This window comes from Geotrypetes seraphini, chromosome 5 (genome assembly GCF_902459505.1).
Source record: "Geotrypetes seraphini chromosome 5, aGeoSer1.1, whole genome shotgun sequence".
In the NCBI taxonomy this organism is placed as follows: domain Eukaryota; kingdom Metazoa; phylum Chordata; class Amphibia; order Gymnophiona; family Dermophiidae; genus Geotrypetes; species Geotrypetes seraphini.
In genome coordinates, this window is record NC_047088.1 from 34,814,854 (window position 1) to 34,838,402 (window position 23,549).

At 40.4% G+C, this 23,549-nt stretch overlaps 1 protein-coding gene across 1 annotated transcript in view; it reads right to left on the reverse strand.

The window, feature by feature from the left end:
- FMR1 (FMRP translational regulator 1) overlaps positions 1–23,549 on the reverse strand; it is an 88,412-nt gene that overhangs the window by 49,571 nt on the left and 15,292 nt on the right. Inside the window, exons 2-5 of the mRNA XM_033946273.1 lie at positions 14,641–14,693; positions 7,363–7,456; positions 577–648; positions 231–379 (exon numbers count right to left, since the gene is read on the reverse strand). Of these exons, the coding sequence (XP_033802164.1) occupies positions 231–379; positions 577–648; positions 7,363–7,456; positions 14,641–14,693 (368 nt within the window). The remainder of the gene's footprint in view (positions 1–230; positions 380–576; positions 649–7,362; positions 7,457–14,640; positions 14,694–23,549) is intronic.

Genomic DNA, 23,549 nt, shown 5'->3' on the forward strand with positions numbered 1-23,549 from the left:
TTAAAGCAGAATTTCTGTTCACATGGTGATAACTGCTGTACTCAGAGATTTGTCATCAAAGAAAAGTTAGTCTTAATACTATCAACCTACACATATGTTACACAGAAAAATATCTTATTAGCTTATAAACTTATAACAGAGAACACTCATTATCTAGAATATACTCTATTCTGGCCATTCTACAAAAACAACAAAGTCCATCATAAATATTATAAAAACATTCTACTTACATTTGCCTTAAATCCTCAGGCACTTCCAACTTGATCTTGTTAAAGGTGGTTTTTGTTGCTGGTTTGTTTGGATTCACAGATCTTAAATGCTCGATTGTAACGATTTCATTATATGTAGCATCACAGGCTGCATATTCTATTACATAAAACTGATTTAAAAAATTAACAATCACTTAATTTACATTTATAATGAAAACATGTATTCTCTCTCTAAAAAAATAGAAAATGGAATAGTAAGGTTTTAAAACTCTAGACATTTCAAAAAGACAGATTATTAATAAACTATTAAAATATGCAATAAAATTGTAAAGTATGAACAAACTGAAAAAGTAAAAAAAATTCCTACCTCACCCTTTATCATTCGGACTTTTGCCAGCCACCAACAACATGGTTCCTTCTCATTTGCTCTGGAGTAGACCTACATAAAATAAAGACGTTTAATATTTTAACAAATTTAAATATACATAAAATAGGTGAGATGACTCTTTATGTACATTGTAATACATTACTACTCCTGGCAGAATTCTGCACTACTGCGCAATGCAAAATTTGTGCAGAATTCCCCAGGGATACAGAATTTCCAGAGGCCTATGCAAATTTTGGTGTCCCATTGGCACTCCATCACTGCAGCCCGAATCACTGCCAACAATATTTTCGGGCAGCCTGCATGGGCTCTTCAGGCTTCCCTCTACTGCGGTCCCATCCTCAATGATGTCACTTCCTCTTTCTTCAGCGGGACCGAGGTAGAGGGAAGCCTGCAGAGCTGACAGCAGGTTGCCTTTAACTGCAAATTGCCGTCGCAGAGGTAGTGGACAGGAATGCTGGATTGGGGACAATGGGGAGAGAGTGAAAGATGCTGACTGGGGGGAGGGGGGAACAGGGGTGAAAGAGTGAAAGATGCTGACTGGGGGGAGGGGGAACAGGGGTGAAAGAGGGAAAGATGCTGGCTGGGGGGAGGGGGAACAGGGGTGAAAGAGTGAAAGATGCTGACTGGGGGGAGGGGGAACAGGGGTGAAAGAGTGAAAGATGCTGGCTTGGGGGGAACAGGGGTAAGAGAGATGTTGACTGGGGGGGGGACAGAAGTGAGAGATTCTGACTGGGGAGGGGCATGGGTGAGGGAGATGCTAGCTCTTTTGTTTTCTCTAATATAATTTAATAAAAATACTGAATTGTACTCAAATTCTGGATGATAATTAACAAAAATGTTGTTTAAATGTTGTCCAATAAACTTACAGAATTTGCAAATTTTGTGTGCAGAATTCCACCAGGAGTAATCTATAAACTAGCTTCCTTTCATTTCTTCCTTCTAAAGGAATGCAAGAGAACTGTTACTTCCTCCACAAGGGGAATTTGGACTTACTTGTTAATTTCTTTTCCTTATGAGTCTTGCTGGACCAATTCAGACGAGAACCCGGTTTGTGGAGTTCATCACAGATCCCCTTTGTACCCTTCTTTTCAATATCATTTTGTTTTTAAACTCACTGGAACTGTTACAATCTCTGGGCCTGTTATACTACATTGTATATGCTGAAGATATTTAAATTGTTTTTCATGTTTCTGGATCTATAATTGATACTTTTAATATTTTTAACTTCTGCTTTACAAATATTTCTCATTTGATGATCATCTCAAATTGAATGCTGAGGGAAGGAAAAATTCCCCAAAAGCAAAAGAGAAGATTATGTTCTTACTTAGATAATCTTCTTTCCAGTATAAAGGAACGTGAGTCTTGACCAGTGGGTTATTCACCTCTTATGGTTAAACACCATTTATTGTTGGATAGTAATACTATTTTTCCTCAGATATCAATGTGTAGTCTAGGAATGATTTTAGATTCAGCCTTGATTAGTGAGGCACAGATCTGTAAACTGACTACTACATTGTGTTTTCTATGTCAAATTCTATCGTATTTTAGTAGCGAAGGCTTATAAAATCTGACTCATGCCTTTAGCTTTCATATCTGGATTTTTATAATGTGTTACATGTAGGTGTTGCTATTAAGCTTTTAAGTTAACTCCAATGAATATATAATGCAACTGGTAAGTCTAAATGTGATAGGTCAATCCCACTTCAGAGCGAACTTCATTGGTTGCCTGTTGTTGCAAGAATTCAGATTAAAGTCCTGTGTTTTAAAGATTTCATATGTTATGAGCCCCCTCGTATCTAGCTATTGTACTAGAACTTAAATCTAATGCTAGACCTACTTGATGTACTCAAACTAACAAGTTGATTTTGCCAATAATTTATCTTTTGCTTGTCAACTTTGGTAAAAAAAAAAAAAGTTTAAAGATGTTGCACTTGATTTGCGGAACTCTTCCTCTTAACCTCAGGCTATCTGAAGTTTCATAAACTGTTAAAAACCTGATTATTTAATAAATATGTTTATTAATTGATAATACAAAAATTGTCATTTGTATTACCTTTTTTGTAAATCACATTGAGTGACTGGTTTGATGGAACCTGTCACCAGGAGTGGGATCCCTAGGATAGTAGACTTGGGGGTGGGTCAGTAGAGTGGGCAGACCTTATGGGCTATGACCCTTATCTGCCGTCATCTTCTATGTTTCTATGCAGATTTGAATCTATGCTGACGGTTCATACACTGACACAATTATGTTCACTTGTGATTTGGATCACCGCAAGCTCACTACAACATATATTAGATCATATGCCTCCTGATGCAGGCATCATTGCCAAAACACGGCTGTGTTGAGTTTGATCTTTTGTGCTCCAAAATTTGTAGTAGAATGTATTTTCTTTAGTTGCCAGACCAGTTCAGATGAGTAGGATGTGAAGCTTTACTAAATCCAAGTGGGTGGAAGCCATGATAGCACTTAAGGACTCCTATACCAAATGTATCAAACCTCCAGTACTGCATATAGAAGAAATCCCAGATACATCCCAAGTTACTAATTTTAACTTAGAAGGACCTATTTATACTCTCCGTGATGATCAAAGTTCCAGACAAGGAAAGTCCCTACACCCTGGGTGCCCAGTCCTTCACTCAGGGAGGAGTAACCATAGCAGATGATAATGGAGATATAATCTGGGGCAGATTATATCTACTTGAATCAGACAATTGCCTTGTGAAGATCATTCACCGTCCAATTCAACATATAGGGGTCCTTTTACTAAGGCGCGCTAGCCGTTTTAGCGTGCGCTAAATATTAGCAGATGCTAAACGCTAACGCGTCCATTATATTCATTGGACGCGTTAGAGTTTAGCGCGTGCTAAAATGGCTAGCGCGCCTTAGTAAAAGAGGGGGATAGTTTGTTATACAGTCGGAATGTCAGTGTGGGACCGTATGGGGGCTGTGATGGTCCCAACAGCAACCTTTGCTTTTGAACACTAAAGCATTTAGATTGAGGGTCTGAGCACTTCACGCACCATTCATTTATATATTTGTTTAATTGATAAAGACTTTATTATCTGTGATAAGATTGATAGTGCAAATAATTTACAGATTTTACAATTGGACTCTCAGTAATTATATAGCTTTACAAACTTATGCCATGATAAATCACAATCCATTAATTACCAAACAATTTATCATGGACTGATCATGATCTATAAAGCTCACAAAACTTATCAAGAAATGCTTGTGGACTTTCAGAAAATGAGTTGATTTCAAATTATATTGTATGAATCACTCACTCCACTCTTTATGTGTCCATTTTTTCAAACTTTCTTATTGACATCATTATCCTCCTTAGCATTTTTTTGCTACTTCAGCTTGTCTGCGGTGTTCTTTGCTCACATGTTTAAAGACAACAGACTGTTTTCAGTCCAATTCTTTATATGTGAGTTTGCAAACCATTGGACCCCTGAGGAAGGCGTGTTCGCCGAAACACGGACCGTATAAGGTCCGGTTGGATTTTCATCACAGTATTTTTTACCATTGTACTATTTTAATTGAATTTTCATGGTTTTATATGTCAGTGTTTAATAAATTATCTCCAGAACATCTGTATCCAGTTTTTGTTTTCATCGGTGGATTGTTTTCACTGTGGATCATTGGGTCTCCCCATTTTTCTTTGTTGTGCTGCACTTCAGTTATCCAGCTCATTGATTCGTATTCATAAGTGCAGTTCAATCTTCCTGCAGATATCTGCAGGAAGATTGAACTGCATGGGGTATCTGCAGGAAGATTGAACTGCATTTTTGAATATGAATCAATGAGCTGGACAACTGAACAACAACTCTAACCCCCTCTTCTACAAAGCCGTGCAGTAATGGCCCCGAAGCCCAGAGATTTAGGGCTCCTTTTATGAAGGCATGTTAGGGCCTTAACGCGTGGAATAGCACACGCTAGCCGCTACCACTTCCTCTTGAGCAGGCAGTAGTTTTTCAGCTAGCGCGCGCTAATCTGGTGCATGCGCTAAAAATGCTAGCACACCTTCGTAAAAGGAGCCCCTAAAGGGCTTCGGGGCTGTTGCTGCGCGGCTTTGTAGAAGAGGGGGTAAGACTATTTAAGATAAGTGGAAGAATATATTAAAAATATGTAAAACTGGATGTTTATAAGCATAGTGGTGTCAATAAGAAAGTCTGACAATATGGACCAAAGAAGAGTGGAGTGAGTGATTCATACAATATAATTTGAAATCAACTCACATTCTGAAGGTCCATAAAAATTTCTTAATAAGTTTTGTGAGCCTTATTAGTCCATGATAAATTGTTTGGTAATTAGTGTATTCTAATAGGGTTGCGATGATCAAGCAGATGCCCCAAAAGCGGGATTACCTTACAGCGGTTAATTTTCAGAGCAAAAGAACCTTAGACAGACTATTTTCCTTTCGGGCAGCAATGGAGTTGAACTCCTTAGCTAAGGCAATTAAGGGACTGAGAATTATCTGGCCTTCTGGCATTTATCAAAGACATTTTTATTCAAAATAAACTTGGAGGAATTTAAGAAACTGGTTGATAGTTCCATTTTGCTTTTACTTGAATTATTCATTCCTTGGGAAAGGAGTATTGGGACAGATGATTTTGGGGCTAATTTTCAAAAAACTTAGGGCCTCTTTTACAAAGCCTAGACACTATTGAAAATCTATTTGTTTATCAACACATTTATGCAATGGAATGCAAATGTGATCAGGAAGTAAAGCTGCAGGCATGGTTAAGGATTTGATTATGCCTTTTAATGTTATTTTATGAAGTGTAGGATTTGTTTTAATTATGTTAGTATTGTCAAATTTTATGTATGCTACTCATGTAAACTGTGTAGGTCATATGTGGTATATACATTTTCAAAAATAAATACTGTAAATTCCTACAGATGTTTACTGCAGAAGCATCGAATCTGCGGCATTCTAAAAGGGGCTGCGTTTGCTATATAATGTTCTTATTTTACTGTTAGCACCTGGAAGACTGAGCTTCACTCGGAGAAGTAGGGTGAGTGAGCTGCAGGGAAGGTGGGAGCAGTAGCTACAGCGACATTGCCTTAGCAACCTTCAGTCCTGCTTTTCTCTGCAGCCTATTGGCTGGTTAAACTTCTAAACTTCCTTAGGAATGTTTGACCAATGGGTTGCAGAGGGAGGTGAGAACTTCAGAAAAATCTCCCAAGCGGCTCACAATGAACATAAATAATATGAAGGACTAACTTATCCATAATGATATGAACAACAGGAGTAATCATAAAATTTAAATAAAAAGAAGGCAATGCATCTCACAAAATTGATACTATTTACACATATCAATAAAAACTTGTGCAAAGAAATGAGTTTTCAGTAGTTTTCTGAACTGTAACAGGTTTCCACAAAATCTCAAAATTCCTGACAATGCGTTCCATAAATCAGGGCCCACAATGGAAAAACAAACATTTTTCAGACCTCAATGATCTAGTCGGCTTATACAGTGTCAAGACACTTTGACAGATATTCCGGCAAGGTGTCATAGATTCCCTGTTGGACAAATTTCAAAATTTTGAATTGTATACAAAAGCGTATTGGTAGCCAATGAAGCTTCTTCACAATGGGAGAAATATGTTTGTAACGGGATGCTCCCATCAAAATCCTAACTGCTTTGCTGAGTTCTGAACAGTCTGTAAAGCTTCAATACGAACAGAAGCATAACAGCCATTACAGTAATTTATACCTAAGCTAAGATATGATTAATTTTGGCTGAATTTAGCAATTATAGAATCATAAAATTATTGAAATAAAATGTATTTCTGACTTGGCTTCTGAGAGACTGAGCCATCTGAACACGAGGTATTAAGTGCACCTATTCAGTGGAGAACAAAGGATGGCAGGGTGTGTAATCCAGTATCCCCTCACACCACATTCAACTAAGGACAGTGTGAAATACCCCCAGTCTGCAAGGACAATATTTAGTATTGGGACACAATACATAGCAGATCCTAAGCCTGAAACCTTTTTTGTTTTATTCTTGGCCATTCTGTCCGTTCTGGAAGGATATCGGAGCAGGAGATTCCTGAAGAAGCTGGTGGGTGAAATAGGGATGACCCTGTTGGATCTCTGCTTTATTTCTACAGGAAGAGTATAGCAGCGGTTTGAGACGATGCAGGAAACAGCCTGTGAATGACCAACGGAGGACGGATTGGAGCCAGAGCAAGCTAAGTGTTTGGTTTCACTTTTTGATGCTTGGCTTGAAGGACAATTAGTCTATACTGTGCTGCTGGGAAGCTAATCTCTACTCCAAATTCAACAGCTCCGATGGAGCTCCTAAATTAAGTGGTCATTCCTTGGTATGATGTCACTTCCTCTGCCCCACAATCACATTTTTAAATTCCTTAAATAATCAGTCACAGTCTTTTTCCCTATCACTATTTTCTAAAGATGTGCACAGAAAAAAAAAGAAGCTTTCTTTTGTTTTCAGGTCATTTTCAGACTTTTCTGATTTTCAGCGTGTTTTTTTTTTCCAATTAATTTTAATACAGTGCAAGTTTTAAACAACATTAAATTGATTTAGCACACACTAAGGGCTTCTTATCAAGCCAGATAGCATGGTCTGGCACAGTAAATGCACTGAAGCCCATTCAATTTTTATGGGCTTCGGTACACTTGCCATGGCAGCTTTGCAAAAAGGGCCCTGAAATTTTAAATGTGTGCGAATGAAGGCACATCGTTATTATTTGCACAAGAATGATATTAGATAATATAAATGGCTTACCTCTACTTCATCACTTTCATTTATATCTTTACTATAACCTGAAGGTGGTGGGAATCTGACATCTTGGAATGGTATCTGTCTCTCTGGTTGCCAACTGGAAACAAAATGAATATGAAATGATTTTTGTTTAAGAAAAATACTAAAGGAACACAAAGTAATACAATCCAGTGCTCTACATAAGGAATCACCTTCAGGAAAACTATAAATCAAACAAAAAAAACACCCAACAAGACCCTAAAGATCACAATTGTTTATATATATTTTTTAATTTTCCTATTTAGAATTTAGACATAAAAACAATTAACAAATTGTCTTTATGAAATGCTACATTAACACCACAAACTCCCTTCATGCTAACCCAACTGTGGTCAGCAAAACAGGAGATGAATATATAAACATAAGTCACTCATGCTGGGTCTGAGTTTTAAGCTTCTTCACGCACACCCCCAACACAACAGACACAGAAAAATCTTTATAAGTCTGGCCTTGGCTGTTTAAGAATATTAATTTATTCTTATAATATACAGAATCACTAACAAATACTAATCTTTACTACAGCTTTCAAAGTATATCATAATCTGTTAAACCAATGATTTCAAACTGCCCCATAAGCCTGTCTGAATTTTAAAAAAAACAACAAAACCAAACAAACCAAAAACTATCCATTTTATCATAAGACTTTCCACCAGTTTCATTAACATGAAAAAATTCAGAACACAGCCTTTGAAAGATAGAAGTCAGGATATTCCAACAGTGCAGGTTCCCCTTTCTCCATAAGGGACTGCTGGAAATTACACTCAGGCAAATGAAAGAGTAGGTTCTTACCTGGATAGTCTTTCTGTTACTCTAATGAGGATTCCGTAAGTATTGTGTTTAATCCAAACTGTTGAACCGGGTCTTGCAGAAGTGACACTCACAACTTTCAACACCTCCCACATTGCCAGTGGAGTATAGTGCCCCCTACAGTTTTGTCCCAAAGCAATCATCAACACTGGAATAAAACATAAAGAAGAAGGGGTACGGGAAACTTCCCCACCAACAGCATAGAGCTCTGTTTCTGCTCTGCATGTTATAAGAGAACAAATAATTAGTAATAAACATGAAATTAAGAAATATAGCAGCAATCATAACCAACCTGCTGAGTGCAATAAGCACTAACATCAAAGGAGCCAGAGGCTGACTTTCATATACAGGACAATCTCATAAATGACCATCTGGCTGGCAGGAGAAGAATCTCTGGCCTGGAAATGAGAAATATCTAAGGCAGAAAAGCAGGTGATACAGAATAGACAAGAGGGTGGGCCTTATGAAATTATATAGTAGATTAACAAAAAGAAGATTATCCAGGTAAGAATCTAATCTTTCATTCTGTTATATCTACTCCAGATTCCGTATGTATGGTGACATACCAAAGCAATGATAATGTCTAGGATGGGACAGAAGAGCCTGCCCACAAAACCAAGGCTCCAAAGGCAGTGTCCTCTCGAGTTGCCACATCCACTCTGTAAAGCCTTGTAAAAGTATGAAGAGAAGACCAAGTAGTCACCCTACAAATTTCAGCTGGACGGACTGCCCAAGACTCAGCCCATGAAGCTGCGACATTCAGCTGTGACACTCAGCCCAAGAATGTGCCTTGAGAGCAACCAGCAGCTATTGTCCACAGGCAATGTATGTTGACGAAATGGCCGTGCAAATCCATCTGGCAATAGAGACCTTGGACACTGACTTACCACATCTGGACTAACTATTTAGTACAAACAGATGGACAGAAAGATGAAAATCATTGGTCCCTCCTAAGTAGCGAAGTAAGACAAATCGTATATCCAATTTCTGTAATATCTTATCCTGCTTATCTGACCCTGTGGGTTGAAAAGCAGGCATACGAACCTCCTGGTAGATGTGGAAATCAGAAACAACTTTTGGAAGGAAAGAAGGAATAGCACGGAGGGTTACTCCTACCTCTATAATCCTGAGAAAGGGCTCTCTACAAGAGAGAGCTTGCAGCTCTGAAATGCAACTTGATGAGATGATCATTACTAAGAACACTGCCTTGACCGTAAGGTCCAAAAGGGATGAGTCTTTACGCGGCTCAAAAGGGACTTTAGTAAGGCCCTTCAAAACAATGTTAAGGCTCCATGTCAGAAAAGGATGACGCAGAGGTGGCCTCAAATGGAGCACCCCTCTGAGAAATCTAGTCAAGTCTGGTTGAGTTGTAGGAAAAACTGAACCACCTTGAATCCTGAAGCATAGGAGGCCTGCCACTTGTACCCTGAGGGAAGCCACTACCAGGCCTTTCTCTAGACCAGCTTGCAGAAAAACAAGGATGACCAGAATGGAAGCATGTAATGGCTCCACTTGGTCCCCGGCACACCACTGTTGAAAAGCCTTCCAAGCCTTGGCATAGGCCACCATAGAAGAGGTCTTTTTCGCCCACAATAGAATAGCAATGACTACATCTGAGAAGCATCTTTGGATTAGGGCCTTGTGCTCAAAGAGCCATGTTGTAAGACCAAAGCACTGGGGATTCTCCATGGGAACTGGTCCCTGACTAGGACCACAATGATGAGGGAGTATGGAGGTATCCCGCTGAAGATAGATCAGATCCACATACCAAGGACAGCGAGGCTAGTATGGGGCCACTAAAATCACAAGATCTGGATGAGTCATGATCCTGTGGATGGCTTGGCCTACCATGAGTCAACATGGATAGATGTAAAGGAGATCCTGGCTTGGCCAGAGCTGAACTAAGATGTTAAACCGTAAACTTTCTGGATCTGCTCTTCAACTGAAGAAGCGCATGATTTTTGAGTTCTTGGCAGAAGCCATAAGTCCATTGCTGGTGTGCCCCAACTGCACACAATGAGTTGGAATGCCTTTTGCAAGAGGCATCATTCCCCCGGGCCCAGAACTTGTCGACTGAGAAAGTCTGAAGAACATTTACTACTCCAGTCATGTGCGCAGTAAAGAGAGTCTGAAGATGCATTTCTGCCCATATATGCTACTGCTGTTGAATTGTCGGAAAATACTCTTACTGCATCTTACTCTTACCAGGGCCTTTTCCAGAGTATGTAATGCTAGCCTGATGGCTGGAAGCTCTAGACGGTTTATGGACTACCCCTTTTGATGATGAGTTCACTGGCCCTGTATGGAGCGGTCTCTGCAATGGGCTCTTCAGCCAAAAAGGCTAGCATCTGTCGTGAGAATTGCCCACTGTGTGATCCAGAGAGGCATGCCCTTTGACAGGAAAGCTTCTTGAAACCACCATTGTAAGCTGCTCCTCTCTGTCCTCATCCATGGAGCTGCATCTGAAGAGAATGGCACTAAGGGAACCACCAAGGCAGTAAACTCTCCTGTAGGGGCCACAAGTGCACCCTGGCCCAAGGAACAACCTCCAGTGAGGCTGCCATGGAGCCCAACACCTGAAGGTAGTGCCAGGTTGTGGGGGTCGGAAGCACTAAGTGATCCAAGATTTGTTTCTGAAGCTTCTTTTTGCATGGCTTGGGAAGAAAAACATAGCCCTGTACCATGTCAAACATTAATGCCCAGATATTTCAAGCTTTGAGTTAGTGCTAGTTGGCTCTTCTTGAAGTTGGCAATCCAGCCTAGTCATTGCAAAACAGCCACAACCTTCCACACTGCCTGCTCACACTCTGGCTTGAACGGAGCTCTGAAGAGCCAATGTAATGTAATGTAATTTATTTTTTATATACCGCTAATCCGTTAGGTTCTAAGTGGTTTACAGAAAATATACATTAAAATTATAAGTAAGAAAGGTACTTAGAAATTCCCTTACTGTCCCGAAGGCTCACAATCTAACTAAAGTACCTGGAGAGTAATAAAGAAGTGAAAAATAGAGATAGAGGAAAAAATAAGAAAATAAACATTCTAACAAGACTGCATTGATCTAAGTACTTTGGAAGGTAGAAGAGAGGAGAGAAAGGAATAGATGCAGTAGGAGGAACCGTTGAACAATAGAATTCTGGAGAAATTTAAATGATAAAAACAAAACCAGTGGCAAAACAATGAATAAGATTAAAAATAATTCATAAACTGGAAAGAAAAAGATAGAGATGTACTTGGACCTTATTTTGTGGAGATAAGCAGCCACTACCACCATTACTGTAGTAAAGCTGTAGGAAGCCGTCGCCAATCCAAAAGGACGAGCTGCAAATTGGAAATAATGCTGGAGAACATAAAATTTCCTGTGTCTTGGGAAGATGGGAATACAAAGATAGGCCTCTGTTAAATCCAGACGCCATGAATTCTTCAGAAGCCACCACCACAATAACAGATCGGGCTGTTTTCATGTGCAAACATGGAATCTCCAGAAAGGCATTGACCACCTTGAGATCCAGGATAGGTCTCCAGTCCTCTGTGCCTTTCTTGGGCACAAAGAGTATCTGCCTGAGCTCAATTCATCGTAGGGGACTGGTTCTATGGCGTGAATGTTTAAGAGCTGGTTTCTTTACTGGTCTCCCAGCTGGAGAATCCAGGAACAAATCCGGAGGGAAACAAAAAAGTCTAATAGGTCTATGATGCCATATGATGTCCAGCACCTATTAGTCCGAGGAGATCAGTTCCCATTCCTTCCAAAACGTCAACAACTGCCACCCAGTGTGTGGAGATGCAGTTCCAAGCCTGGTGTCATTGGGACTGTTTGAAGGAGGGTTGATGCGAGACCTAGAATTCTGCTAGCCTTTTGGATTGCTATAACGCTGTCCTTGCCCTTGGAAGAATCTCTGGGTGGAAGAGTTCAAGTTATTTTTGCAGGACCAGCGGGAGGGATGAAAATTACTTCGACTCCTCCCAGGGGACAGCGAAGTCTGCTGTCCCGCAATGACTCTGGCACTCAGGTTACTATTGCAAGCTACTCTTCAGCCCTGCAGCCAGTAGCAGCCTTACTGAAAGGCTGCCTCTGGCCTGCACTGGGCTTTTCTCTGTGACCCAGTCTGCGTTCTTCTGATGTAACTTCCTGTTTTCAGAAGGGCGGGCCGGGTCAGAGGGAAAGGCCTGATGCAGACCATAGGTAGCCTTTCAGTAAGGCTGCTGCTGGCTGAGGGCTGAAGAGTAGCTTGCAAAGATAAGTCAACTGTCCCGCAATGACTTAGGGTGGTGGGCTGCTACACTGGTCATGAGTTCATTAAGGTCCTTGCCATAAAGCATTTGTACATTTAAGGGCAGTCAGCTTAGGGTTGCTTTAGAAACGAAGTCACCTGCGAGCAGAAACCGCATATGCTGAGAATTTACTCAAGCCCCTGTCACATAATCCACCTCTTTCAGAACAAGCCACATAATCCACCCCTTCCAGAACAAGCTGAGGGCAGGCATCCTCCATTGATGGCACCCATAAAAGTCTCATGTGACGATGTTGCCACTGCTACCTTACTGCCCAAAGATAACACTTCAAATTGCTTCTTTAAGACCGTGTCCATCCTGCGATCCTGAAAATCCTTTAGCATCACTCCTCCTGCACTAGGGAGGGCTGTGTACTTGGTGACTTGAGCCACTGCAGAGTCCACCATTCACTGGGCCCATGGGATAAAGCCACCTTTAAAGAGCCTTCGGGAGTCTCCCACTGCTCTGCGACCAGAGCAGTGATGTCCGGGAGCACTGAGTATTGCAGCAGTTCACGACTGTACACTGAGAAGTAGAAGGCTGTACTTCAAGTTTCAATTCCTTGACTCGCAATAAAATGGTGGATTGAAACCAACCGAGAGGTAATTATTTATTTAGTTTTCTATACCGTTCTCCCCAGGGAGCTCAGAACAGTTTCCATAAACTTATTTATTCTATTTATTTTTAACAATTTAATCCGCTTAAACATAAGCATAAAAATCTGTATTGTCTTAAGGCACAATGAAAACTTCCCTCTCAGTCCCAAGCAGACTCACATTCTATACTAAAGTGCCTGAAAAAACAAGATGATGAAAATTATTATAAATATATATATATCTGGCAGAAAATAAAAGAAAAACAGGAAATTAAACTGGAAGGCAAAAAAATTAGAATAAATAAAAGTCCAGTCTTCATACCCAGTCAGATGGAGTGAAGAATCAATGACAAGAACTAAGAAGCAGGAAGGAGAGACAAATTTCAATACAGGCTGAAAACTCCAGGCAGGAGCCAAGGATATTCAAACATCCATCGGCTGCATAGCGGATCGGGACTGCCTTTACACAGCTTCCCCCGCAGATCATCTCAAACTGTGATAGAAATGGGGAAGTGGATGGAGGGAAAGGCTTGAAGGACATATGCTGGTAATCAGTATTGTGTAGCCTACATGGGAAGAGATTTAGCAACTTTCCTTCAGTTCACTTGGTTCTAAAGTTGTCCCCAAATTAAACATTTAGTAAAGACCACTAACCTATCTGTTGCTTTTGACACTGATGATCACTACCTACTCTTTGACAAACACTCCTCATTTGGATTCTGTTGTGCTTGCAAAGGTAAGCCGACTGTTGGTGCAGGGCCTGTGAGCCACAACTGGGTATGGGGAGGGTGAGATGACAGGTGCTAGTGCAGGTAAGCGGGGAGGGTAGCAGTTATATGTGGATACAGGTGCAGGTCCAGGATGGACAAATGCTGGACTGTACAGAGGTGGATGGAGGAAATTGAAAGTTGGACCTGGGCTGAGAGGAACTGAGACAGAGTTGGACCCGGAGGGGGGGGGGAGAGGAGGAAGAAAGGAAGATATTGGGTTCCCTCTCTCACTGCAGTATATGCAATGGCTGATGGGGGTAGCTGAAGCCCCACCAGACAAAGAAATCTGCTGTCTGAATCGCCCCTTTCTTCCTCATATTGCCTCAGGAGCAGATAGTCAGCAGCATGCTTCCAGTCACCAAGACTTGCACTCTCCAAGCATGCTCAGTTCGTCCATGAATTGAGCATGCTTGAGGAGTGCCGGCATTGGCGGCTGGAACACCCCACTGACTTCCTTGGTCTTAAGGCAGCACATGGAGAAACGATGGAACTTTAGGAATGAATTTCCAACGTGGGGAGGAAGAGGAGGAAATGTGTGCCCCCTAAGTCCCCTTCTCACTGGACTGCTGGATATGCCCCACGATTAAATTGCAAAGTACTAATTGTTGATTTTGTAAAAATTATTATTATGTTTTTTGTAATCTGCTTAGATATAGGTATATAAACTTTGAATTTCTAGCATATACTTTAGGAATGAGCTGTTTTCTCTAGTCTTTACAACATCCAGACAAGATAAGTCTTATAATGGCACTGCTACGGATCAAGCTCAAGATGAGATTATAAAATGTTAATACTTACTTGTTTTCAAATGTAACTGTTATTGAATCATCATGTACATCTTTCACAAATGCCTACAAGAGAACAAAATCAAGTTTTGTTAAAATCCATAATATTCAAGCAGCAGAAAATGAATGCATACCATCATCATAAGTTTAATCTGATATATCGTCAATACATTAAAAACATCTACACTATTTTCATATTTTTACTGCTTAAAAATAAATAGAACTGAAATTAGTCTTGAAAATTCATATAAAATTCAGAGGGAATCATTTGACTGGGGAGGGGCCCAGACACATAAGGCCCCTCCCATAGGAATCTTAATCAACCTGGGCCAATCAGAGCCTTAGGTCCCTCCCCAGTGCAACCTGTTGCTTGATGGCGGCGGGAAGGAGTGGGAATCCCTCCCGCTGCCAGGGTGTGTGTGCATCGGGTGGGTTGCTTAACAGAGGCGGCAGGAGGGAGTGGGCATCCCTCCCTCTGCTAAAGGGGTGTTGGGGGGCTTACTTGATGACAGCAGTGGTGGGAAGGGAGTGAGTATCCCTTCTGCCGATCTTTGATTTGGGGTATTTAAAAAAAATTTATTTGTGGGTGTATTCTACGCATGTGCTGATCGCTATCGCCAGCAAACAGCACATGCAAATTTAGCGACCCTACGCAAACCTCATTTGCATGCGCATTTTAAGAACGACTCGCCTTTTTAAAAACATTACAAGAATGGTCGTCAGATTTTACCACAAACATAGAAACATGATGGCAGAAAAAGGCCAAATGGCCCATCCAGTCTGCCCATCCGCAGTAACCATTCTCTCTTCCTCTCTCTAAGAGATCCCATGTGCCATGTCAGAGGGAAGGCTTTTGGCTCAGCTGTGGGACACGCATAGGAGCCACCACTTGCGGCTTTGAGCAGAGAAACGTGGCAGGAAGGAGGAGGGAGCTGGCCAGAAGGTAAACACCTGCCAGAAGAAGGCACGTACTTGAGGCACAGAATGGAGGGAGGGAGGAAAAGTGAGGGGAGCTCAGGAGGGAGAGGGGCATGTTAGAACTCAGGAGGGAGGGAGAGGGGTGCTTTGGGACACCGAATGTAGAACAGGATCCCTGTTCGTAAGTATGAGTCTGATGCAAATCGGATGTTCCTAAATCAGGGACTGCCTTTACAGTAGAAGCTTGGAAGAACTGTAGTGCAATACAGCGGGTCAGTGAATACTTAATTTTCAGTATTCAAGAGAAATGTCCATTAATGTAGCTATTATTTATGTACATGCAACAACAGATGCAGAAGAGGACATAGTTGATCAGCTTGCACTTGTTCATAGAACTGATTAACTATGATGGCTACAACAAAACATGCAAACAAGATATACTGATGCTCATGGGCAACTGGAATGCAAAAGGTGGGAATTAAGAAGGTTAAGTAGTTGGAAATCATGTGCTCTGCAACAGACATAAAGTTGAATAATGTTTGATTTGAATTTTGTAACTATCATCTTCCAGCAATAAAAGCGGCAACTGTACACATGGGACATCAATATCAACAACAAAGAAAATATGGAGCCAACTATAGTGCATATCATCAGCTACTACTGGTAGTAAATTCAGTCTAAAGCTGTAAAGAGCAAACCATTCATGAGTATAGCAAAATAAAGGACCTAGACACAACAGCAAGAACATCAAATTTATACAGCACAGAAGAAAGTCCAGGCAAAATAACTTCTGTATTCTACCACATAAACTCAATGATCATCAAGTTTTTAGGACTCGAACATGAGTCAATAGCACCTAACATAACATAGAAAGATGACGGCGAGTTATTTTATTACAGTAGCACGGAAGAAATAAATAAGAGGCTACTGTTCTCCCCGTCATCCACCTCCTGCAGTGCATCTGGCAGCAGAGAGAAGCTATTCTCCCAATATGAAGAATCTGAGGAATCTTTGAAAATTTGTTTGCATTGGAATGTAGAGATATACACTGTCAGATCTATTAACATTAGAATTCTTTTCTCATCTAGCCAGAATCACAATGCAGGGTTTCAATATTAAATCCTGGAATCTGAAGCAAAGAGTACAAGACAAAATGACTCCCCCGTATCTTCTTTTGGTGGGGGTGGGACAAGGAGTATGCTGTCCAGTGATTGCAGGAGCATGTTACTAGGGTCAGCTAGTAACTCCTTGAAGCCTCAACAGAATTGCCCCTTAAGCAATTATCTGGTCCTCCGAGTTATCAAAAACTGATCTGCCAGATGATTTGAACACCTCAGAAGTTCTTCTTTCTCCCCTCTAAATGAGCTATAACCTGACCTTGTGCTCTGGGAGCCTTCTCTAAATCTTTGCCGAAGAAAAGATAGCCTTTAATAAGGAATCTACTAAAGTGTACATTTGAGGCTGTGTCTGCTGTCCAATCTCTTAGCCAGAGACCTCTTTGGTCAGATCCAATCGTAACCATCTACTTTGCAGAAACATATGTTAGCTCATAGAAATTATCAGCCAAACTGGTCAGTTCTGATACCATTAATGGCCCTAAACTGAATCCTTCCATCTGAGCTTGATGAGTCCAACATAGCAGAGTGTGGGCCACATGATGAAACGCTACTTCTGCTTCCTCAAAAGCATGGTACAGGATGACCTTGAACCACTTTTCCTGTGGATTCCACAGAGCAGTGCCTCCTTCCTCTGGAATTGTGGTATGATTACTGCTACAACCAGTGCATCTGGACTCAAAAGCCATAGCAATATTTCCAATATTTGGTAATTGAAATTACCTGTCAGATTTAGAAAAAGAAAGCTTGGCTTAAGGCAAACCCAAAGCCTCCTGTACCACCTTTTTAACAGCCTGATTAATTGGGAATACTTCCATTGACCTAAAAATGCTTGCCAGAATAGGATCCTCTGTGACAGAGGACTCTCTCATCTAGTCAGAGATCTTTATAATTTTGACCACCTGGTCAACCAGGCTTGAAAGCTATTCTTTCTTGAACAGGCACACCACAGTAACCCTCTCCTACATCCAACTGGAATTTGAAGAATCTCAATCCCCTTCATTGGGAATAAGTAGGGCTATGGGAACCCAAAGAGGGTAAAGTTTGCTCCTCCCTTGACCTCTTGCCCCCCCCCCCCCAGGTTATTTAATACCAGCAGATTCTGCTGCTCTCAAGCATAACACAATTGATATGTTCTCATCAAACTCTGGAGAAAGAAACCCCCATATGTCTATCTAGCCTGCATAGGGTTCCTGTCTAGCCTCAGGAAGCTACTGAAGTTGCCGAGGGAACGCAGGTACAGCACAGATGTTGTGTTTCTGGAGCAACCCTTGAATCTCAGGTCCCCAGCGCTACCGATTTAAAAAATAAGCTACTTGCCAAAAAGACTACCTTGTTTTATTGCATCAGTTAACTCCTGCTAGAGAAGACATACCAATAGTAATCAATAGCACCCTGCTCCACCAGCATATATAGAATGAGTAGAATTATTCAAGCTTCATCTACTGCTAGGAGGATAAATTTCACTTATCTGAACTGGTTCAGCATTGATAAAATTATGAACCATAATTTTCACTTATCTGAACTGGTTCAGCATTGATAAAATTATGAACCATAATTTTCAAACACCTACATAGTTCTCTAGGTTTTCCAACTTGCAAGGCAACAAGTTATCATCTTCAATCAGATTCAGCAGGACTGACACCAGCTGTTGAATATTCCCTCCGACTTCTCCAACAGGGACATCTGTTAAAGTGCTTGAGATTCTAAGAGTGGCTTCTGTTACAGCAACATAGTAAATGACGGCAGATAAAGATCTGAACAGTCCATCCATTATGGAAGTCTATGGCCAATAGGTCTAGAAGAATTGGTATACATATAGATAATGCTTACTGATCTCACTGCCCTGGTTCTTAGCCCTGTATTCACGCTTTTGCTACCTGGGAGCTCAAGATAGATTTCTCCTCTCTCAAGTCCTGGAGTACCACTACTAACCAGACCTCGCTTATCAACTCATTCTGTAAACAACTCATTTTCAGGGCTGCTCCCACTGGGGAAGGTCCAAGACTGCCTTGGGACAAAGAAGTCTTCTCCTTGCTCTCCAACAGTAAAGTTGTTTCTGGCATAGTGGAAGTAAACCCTCAGGGCTCAGAGAAACTTCTGTCTCAAGCTGTGAACATACTCCAGATGCCACAGTTACAAAGCCTACTGTTCATGATACCAAAAGCAACAAATGGGCAATCGCTGTCTGGCATAGAAGCTGTCAATGTGTGGTGGATAGCTTCATCTGCTTCATGCTTTTCCTTTCGCCCATTAAAAAAAAACCCCAAGAACAAATACCATGCCAACAACTCCAGAACAGCTTGTACATCTGTTTCATGTTTTAACACAAAAATATTGGATAGAGAAGCATGAAATAAAAATATATATATTACTAATCTGTATACTTTGGTTACTCTGAAAACCAGACTTGTTTAAAGCCACAGAAGACCTGAGTTCAGAATCAATGTCAGAAAATGGCACTGTATCTAGGCAATCGCTATAAAAGTTTCTTGATGTCAGTGAGGAGCCGCCGCATCTAATGACTTCCTTTAACTCAGATCTCAACAACTCAGCCTCTCCACTAAATTTCTCCACTGTTTCTTATCTCAGTAACAATAATGATAAAAATTCCACTACTTACCCAGCCTTGAATCCACAACCTTCTAAGATAAGCACCATAATGTTTTGAAAGGTTCCTCAGACTTTAAAAAAAGGCTGAATATTACAGCTGAGATATAGAATATCAATTTGATGGGAACATTCACACAAAGGGGGTTGAATTAGCACAAGTGGAACTTGTGAGCAGTAGCGCCAATCGTCAAGGCTTCAACCCTAGCTACTGTCCATGCATACATCTCACATAGGCATTTAACATTAATTTAATTACAGTACCATTAAAACAAAATGACAGACTTTCAGAACTAAAATCTTCCATTCTCTCATCTCATGTCGATGAAGAAGAGCTAATCATAATGGCTCTGATCTTCAAGGGCTCCCATTAGGAAACATATCAGTAGGGAAGAGTGTTTGCAAGGAAATATGATGATCTAGGGAGAAGTAAGGGAATGATGACTATGAAACAAGTATTTAAAAACTAGCTAAAAAACTGACATGTAGAATGAAATATAAGAATTATATGTTGTCATAGATCCTACCACAATCCTCATCTTCCTCCTATAAAGAAAAGCTTGAAGCCTTGATGATTGGCACTATTGCTCACAGCTCAAGCTAACTTTCTTTGTCCAGGTAAAAATGTGTCTATTTTCTTTCTTTGAATGTTGCTACACCAGTTCATACCAGTGGGTTGTGTCCCTTCCCAAACAAGAAATGGAAGTAGAGACTCTGAACTGTCCCAGTGATGTCAATGGCATAAGTGCTGATGAATGCTGGAATCCTTCAGTATTGCCGTCACTCAACCAGATGGGACCCAGAAACAAATAACTCCACATAAGGAAACCTTTACAGAATATATTGATTAGAATCTTAAAAAAAATAAAAGAGAGGAGCAGATCAAATCCCCTTAAAGTCCAAACACTGCAGTCTTCCAGGGACAGATCGCCGATATTAGTTCCCTAGTCATGCCATACTCTCCAGCTACAACAATTACGGTCAGCATCACAACACAGAACAATAATTCTTTCTCCTGCACTTGCTTACTGGGAATTCCAGAATGCACCAACCCTTATACTGGTAATGTCACTGTAAGAGTTCAGAGTTTCTACTTCTATCTGCTGGTCAGAAAGTAACACAAAACAATGGTCTAGCACAGGGGTAGGTAATTCCGGTTCTCGAGAGCCACAGGCAGGTCAGGTTTTCAGGATATCCACAATGAATACTGTATATATTAGATTTACATCTCAAGGAGGCAGGTGTATACAAATCCATCTCATGCATATTTATTGTGGATATCTTGGAAAACTGATCTACCGGTGGCTCTCGAGGATGGGAATTGCCTACCCCTGATCTAGTAGGACAAAAAGGAAAAGGTACTTTTCTGTATAATTCTAGTTAGACATATTTTGCATATATAGTCTTCATAGATTCAAGAATGCAGGCCTCCTGAAGAGTGAAACCATAATTTGAGTGACAAAGCACACAGAAAAATGTTTAACTAAACTCTGTAGTACTGTACAATTCTTCCTGTATTTTTATGAATTTAGCTTCAATCCTCAAGTCAGCTTCCTAGCTACTTGGGTGTCTCTATCTACTTCTCATTTCTAGACAGACAGTTTCTCCTTCTTCCCTATTGACACTTAAATTTTATAATGCAACCTTCAAGGAGCTCAAAGACAGTATGATCAGATCTTCTTATTAATCCAGAGATCTGGCAAGTGAATAAAGGTACAAAAAACATTTGAAAAATTAGTTTAAGGTAATTGAATTATGAATGCTTAAATGCATGCATGAATAGTAAAAAAAAACAAACCAATCCAGAATCAAAGCCTTGAGAAATGCTGCCATTACAAATCCTTTTTGTGCGATTAAAGTGCTAGACGCCCAAGGCTGAAAACATAATTCATATGCAGTCCATTTTGGAAGCCAATCTACAATTCAATTATACTGTAATTTTGAAACATCCATTCCATATGATTTATACCTCTATCAATGCTTCCTAACCCAGTCTTCAGGACATGACCAGCCAGTCTGGTATTCAGCATATTTGCAATGAACAGATCCAAAATTATCACCTTGATTATATCAGGGCTGTGGAGTCAGAAGCATTTTTGGGTGCAGTTGTATTTGGAGTTGGTAAAAATGTATTGACTCCAGCTTTAAAATAAAACATTATAATACAAGGTATTTATCATGTTATATATATTTTTGTTTATAATAATATACAGTAAAACCTCTGTTAAGTTTACCACTCAAGAGACTGTAACAAACTAGTCAACATATGGAGATGGTCAGCTAGGCCTTGAGGATTTGGCGTTGCTGCTCAAATAGATGGGAATAGCAAACCTTTTAAGCCTGAAGTGTGTGCAGGGAACATTTATTGGGTGGGGTTGCAGCCTCCCCAACACAGCCTACTGTACTGATAACATACAGGTACTTTACTTTCTTGTCCAACTTTTATTAGAGAATATCACACAAAATCATACATAATCAAAACACATTAAAATCATGGTTTAATAATTATTTCTGAAAAAAGAGTCAATCTTGGTCTGTTTCTTAAATTCTTTTTACAAAGCACTCTCATCGCTGGCTACAACACTTAGCATACCTGGCCATTTTTCCACAGCAAATGACTTAAATGTATTATCATCAAACAAAAAAGGGGGATACTGCAGCAATAATGTACAAGATGCCAAGTTCTTGATAAGTAGCAAAACTTTAATCACAACCCTTAAAACACTGAACAGTTTGTATCCTGGTATGGTCCAATTATATGGGAAACTGGGACCCGACACGGTCCATGTTTCGAAAACACACTCCTTCCTCAGGGGTCCTAGTGTGAAAATGTTGATATGTGAGCAGATATGTATGCATATGTGAAGGAAATGTGATGAGAACAGCGATGATGTGAAGGGTGACAGCATAAATTTGTGATTGTGACAGCATACATATGTGATGTGAAACCGAAACAGTGAGTAATAGAGATATACATTGTATGAGACCGGATGAATGAGGTGAACAACATGATTGCAAATGTGGAAAAATCCCTACGACCTTCTGTGAAGATAGGTGCCAAGATGGGCTAAAGTAAAGTAGAGATGGGCATATGACAACCAATACAACCTTTGGTGAAAATAGGTTCCGAGTGGAGATTAGAAAAGTGGGCGTGTGATATAAATAACGGTACAGAAAACATCATACATAGAGTCTCTAAGATTATCAGGGAAGGGAATCAGTGTTAAACCATTTTACATACCTAAAATGGAGTAAAACTCACTTGCAAAAGAACCACAAGGATAACAACTGGAAAATGACACTAAAATGAGTATAAAACAAAGTATAAAAAACGTATGCGAGAGGCTAAAAAATGGTGTGTATGATATTTATAAATTGAAAAGTAAACACAACCGAGAACAATACAGAAAAAACAATGTGGAGGAAAAAGTAAAAATGATAGCAAATTGGATGAGAGCAGAAGTCCAAAAAGTTTGGTGACAGATCAAAAATTGACCTAATTGCCGGTGTGTGAATATATACCCAAACTATGATACGGCAGACTAAGGCTGACATGCCGGCATGAGAAAAAGTATGGTGAGAACGGAGACGACATGGTGAACCAGTGCGGTAGTGTCTGTGAGATAGAAGTGAGCAACGAATGCTGTCTGACCAGTGGGACAGCACATGATAGTGAAATATAATTTAGGAAGAAATAAAAATAAGAAATGAATAACCACCCTGTGAGGAAACAACGAACACTAAGAGGGACAATACTAAACTAAACTCAACTAATCCTTAAGTTTATATACCGCATCCTCTCCATAATTATAGAGCTCGGTACGGTTTACAAGAGTAGCATAGAGGGGTTGGATGTTGAGTCCAGGGGGAAAGAGAACATTACAATACCTAATTAGAATCGCAGTACCGAGGGAAGGAAAAATTATGTTCTTACCTGTTAATTTTCTTTCCCTTAGACGCAGCAGATGAATCCAGAGACCAATGGGATAGCTCACATCTACCAGCAGGCGGAGATAGAGAAACTGATTAACAGGTGGTCCTATTGGCTGGCACTCCTCCTGTTTATCTAGTATAGCTCCTTGCCCAAGCATCCGTAACCATCAATAGGCATAGCATGTAAAAAAAACTTCTTTCCCATAACAAATCTCAAAATGCAATAATACAGAAAACAACCTGCCATAATAACAAACTGCGAAAGTTGCAAAAGAAAAAACCGAGAGACAATATCCAGAAAGGGTGGGGCTCTGGATTCATCTGCTGCGTCTAAGGGAAAGAAAAT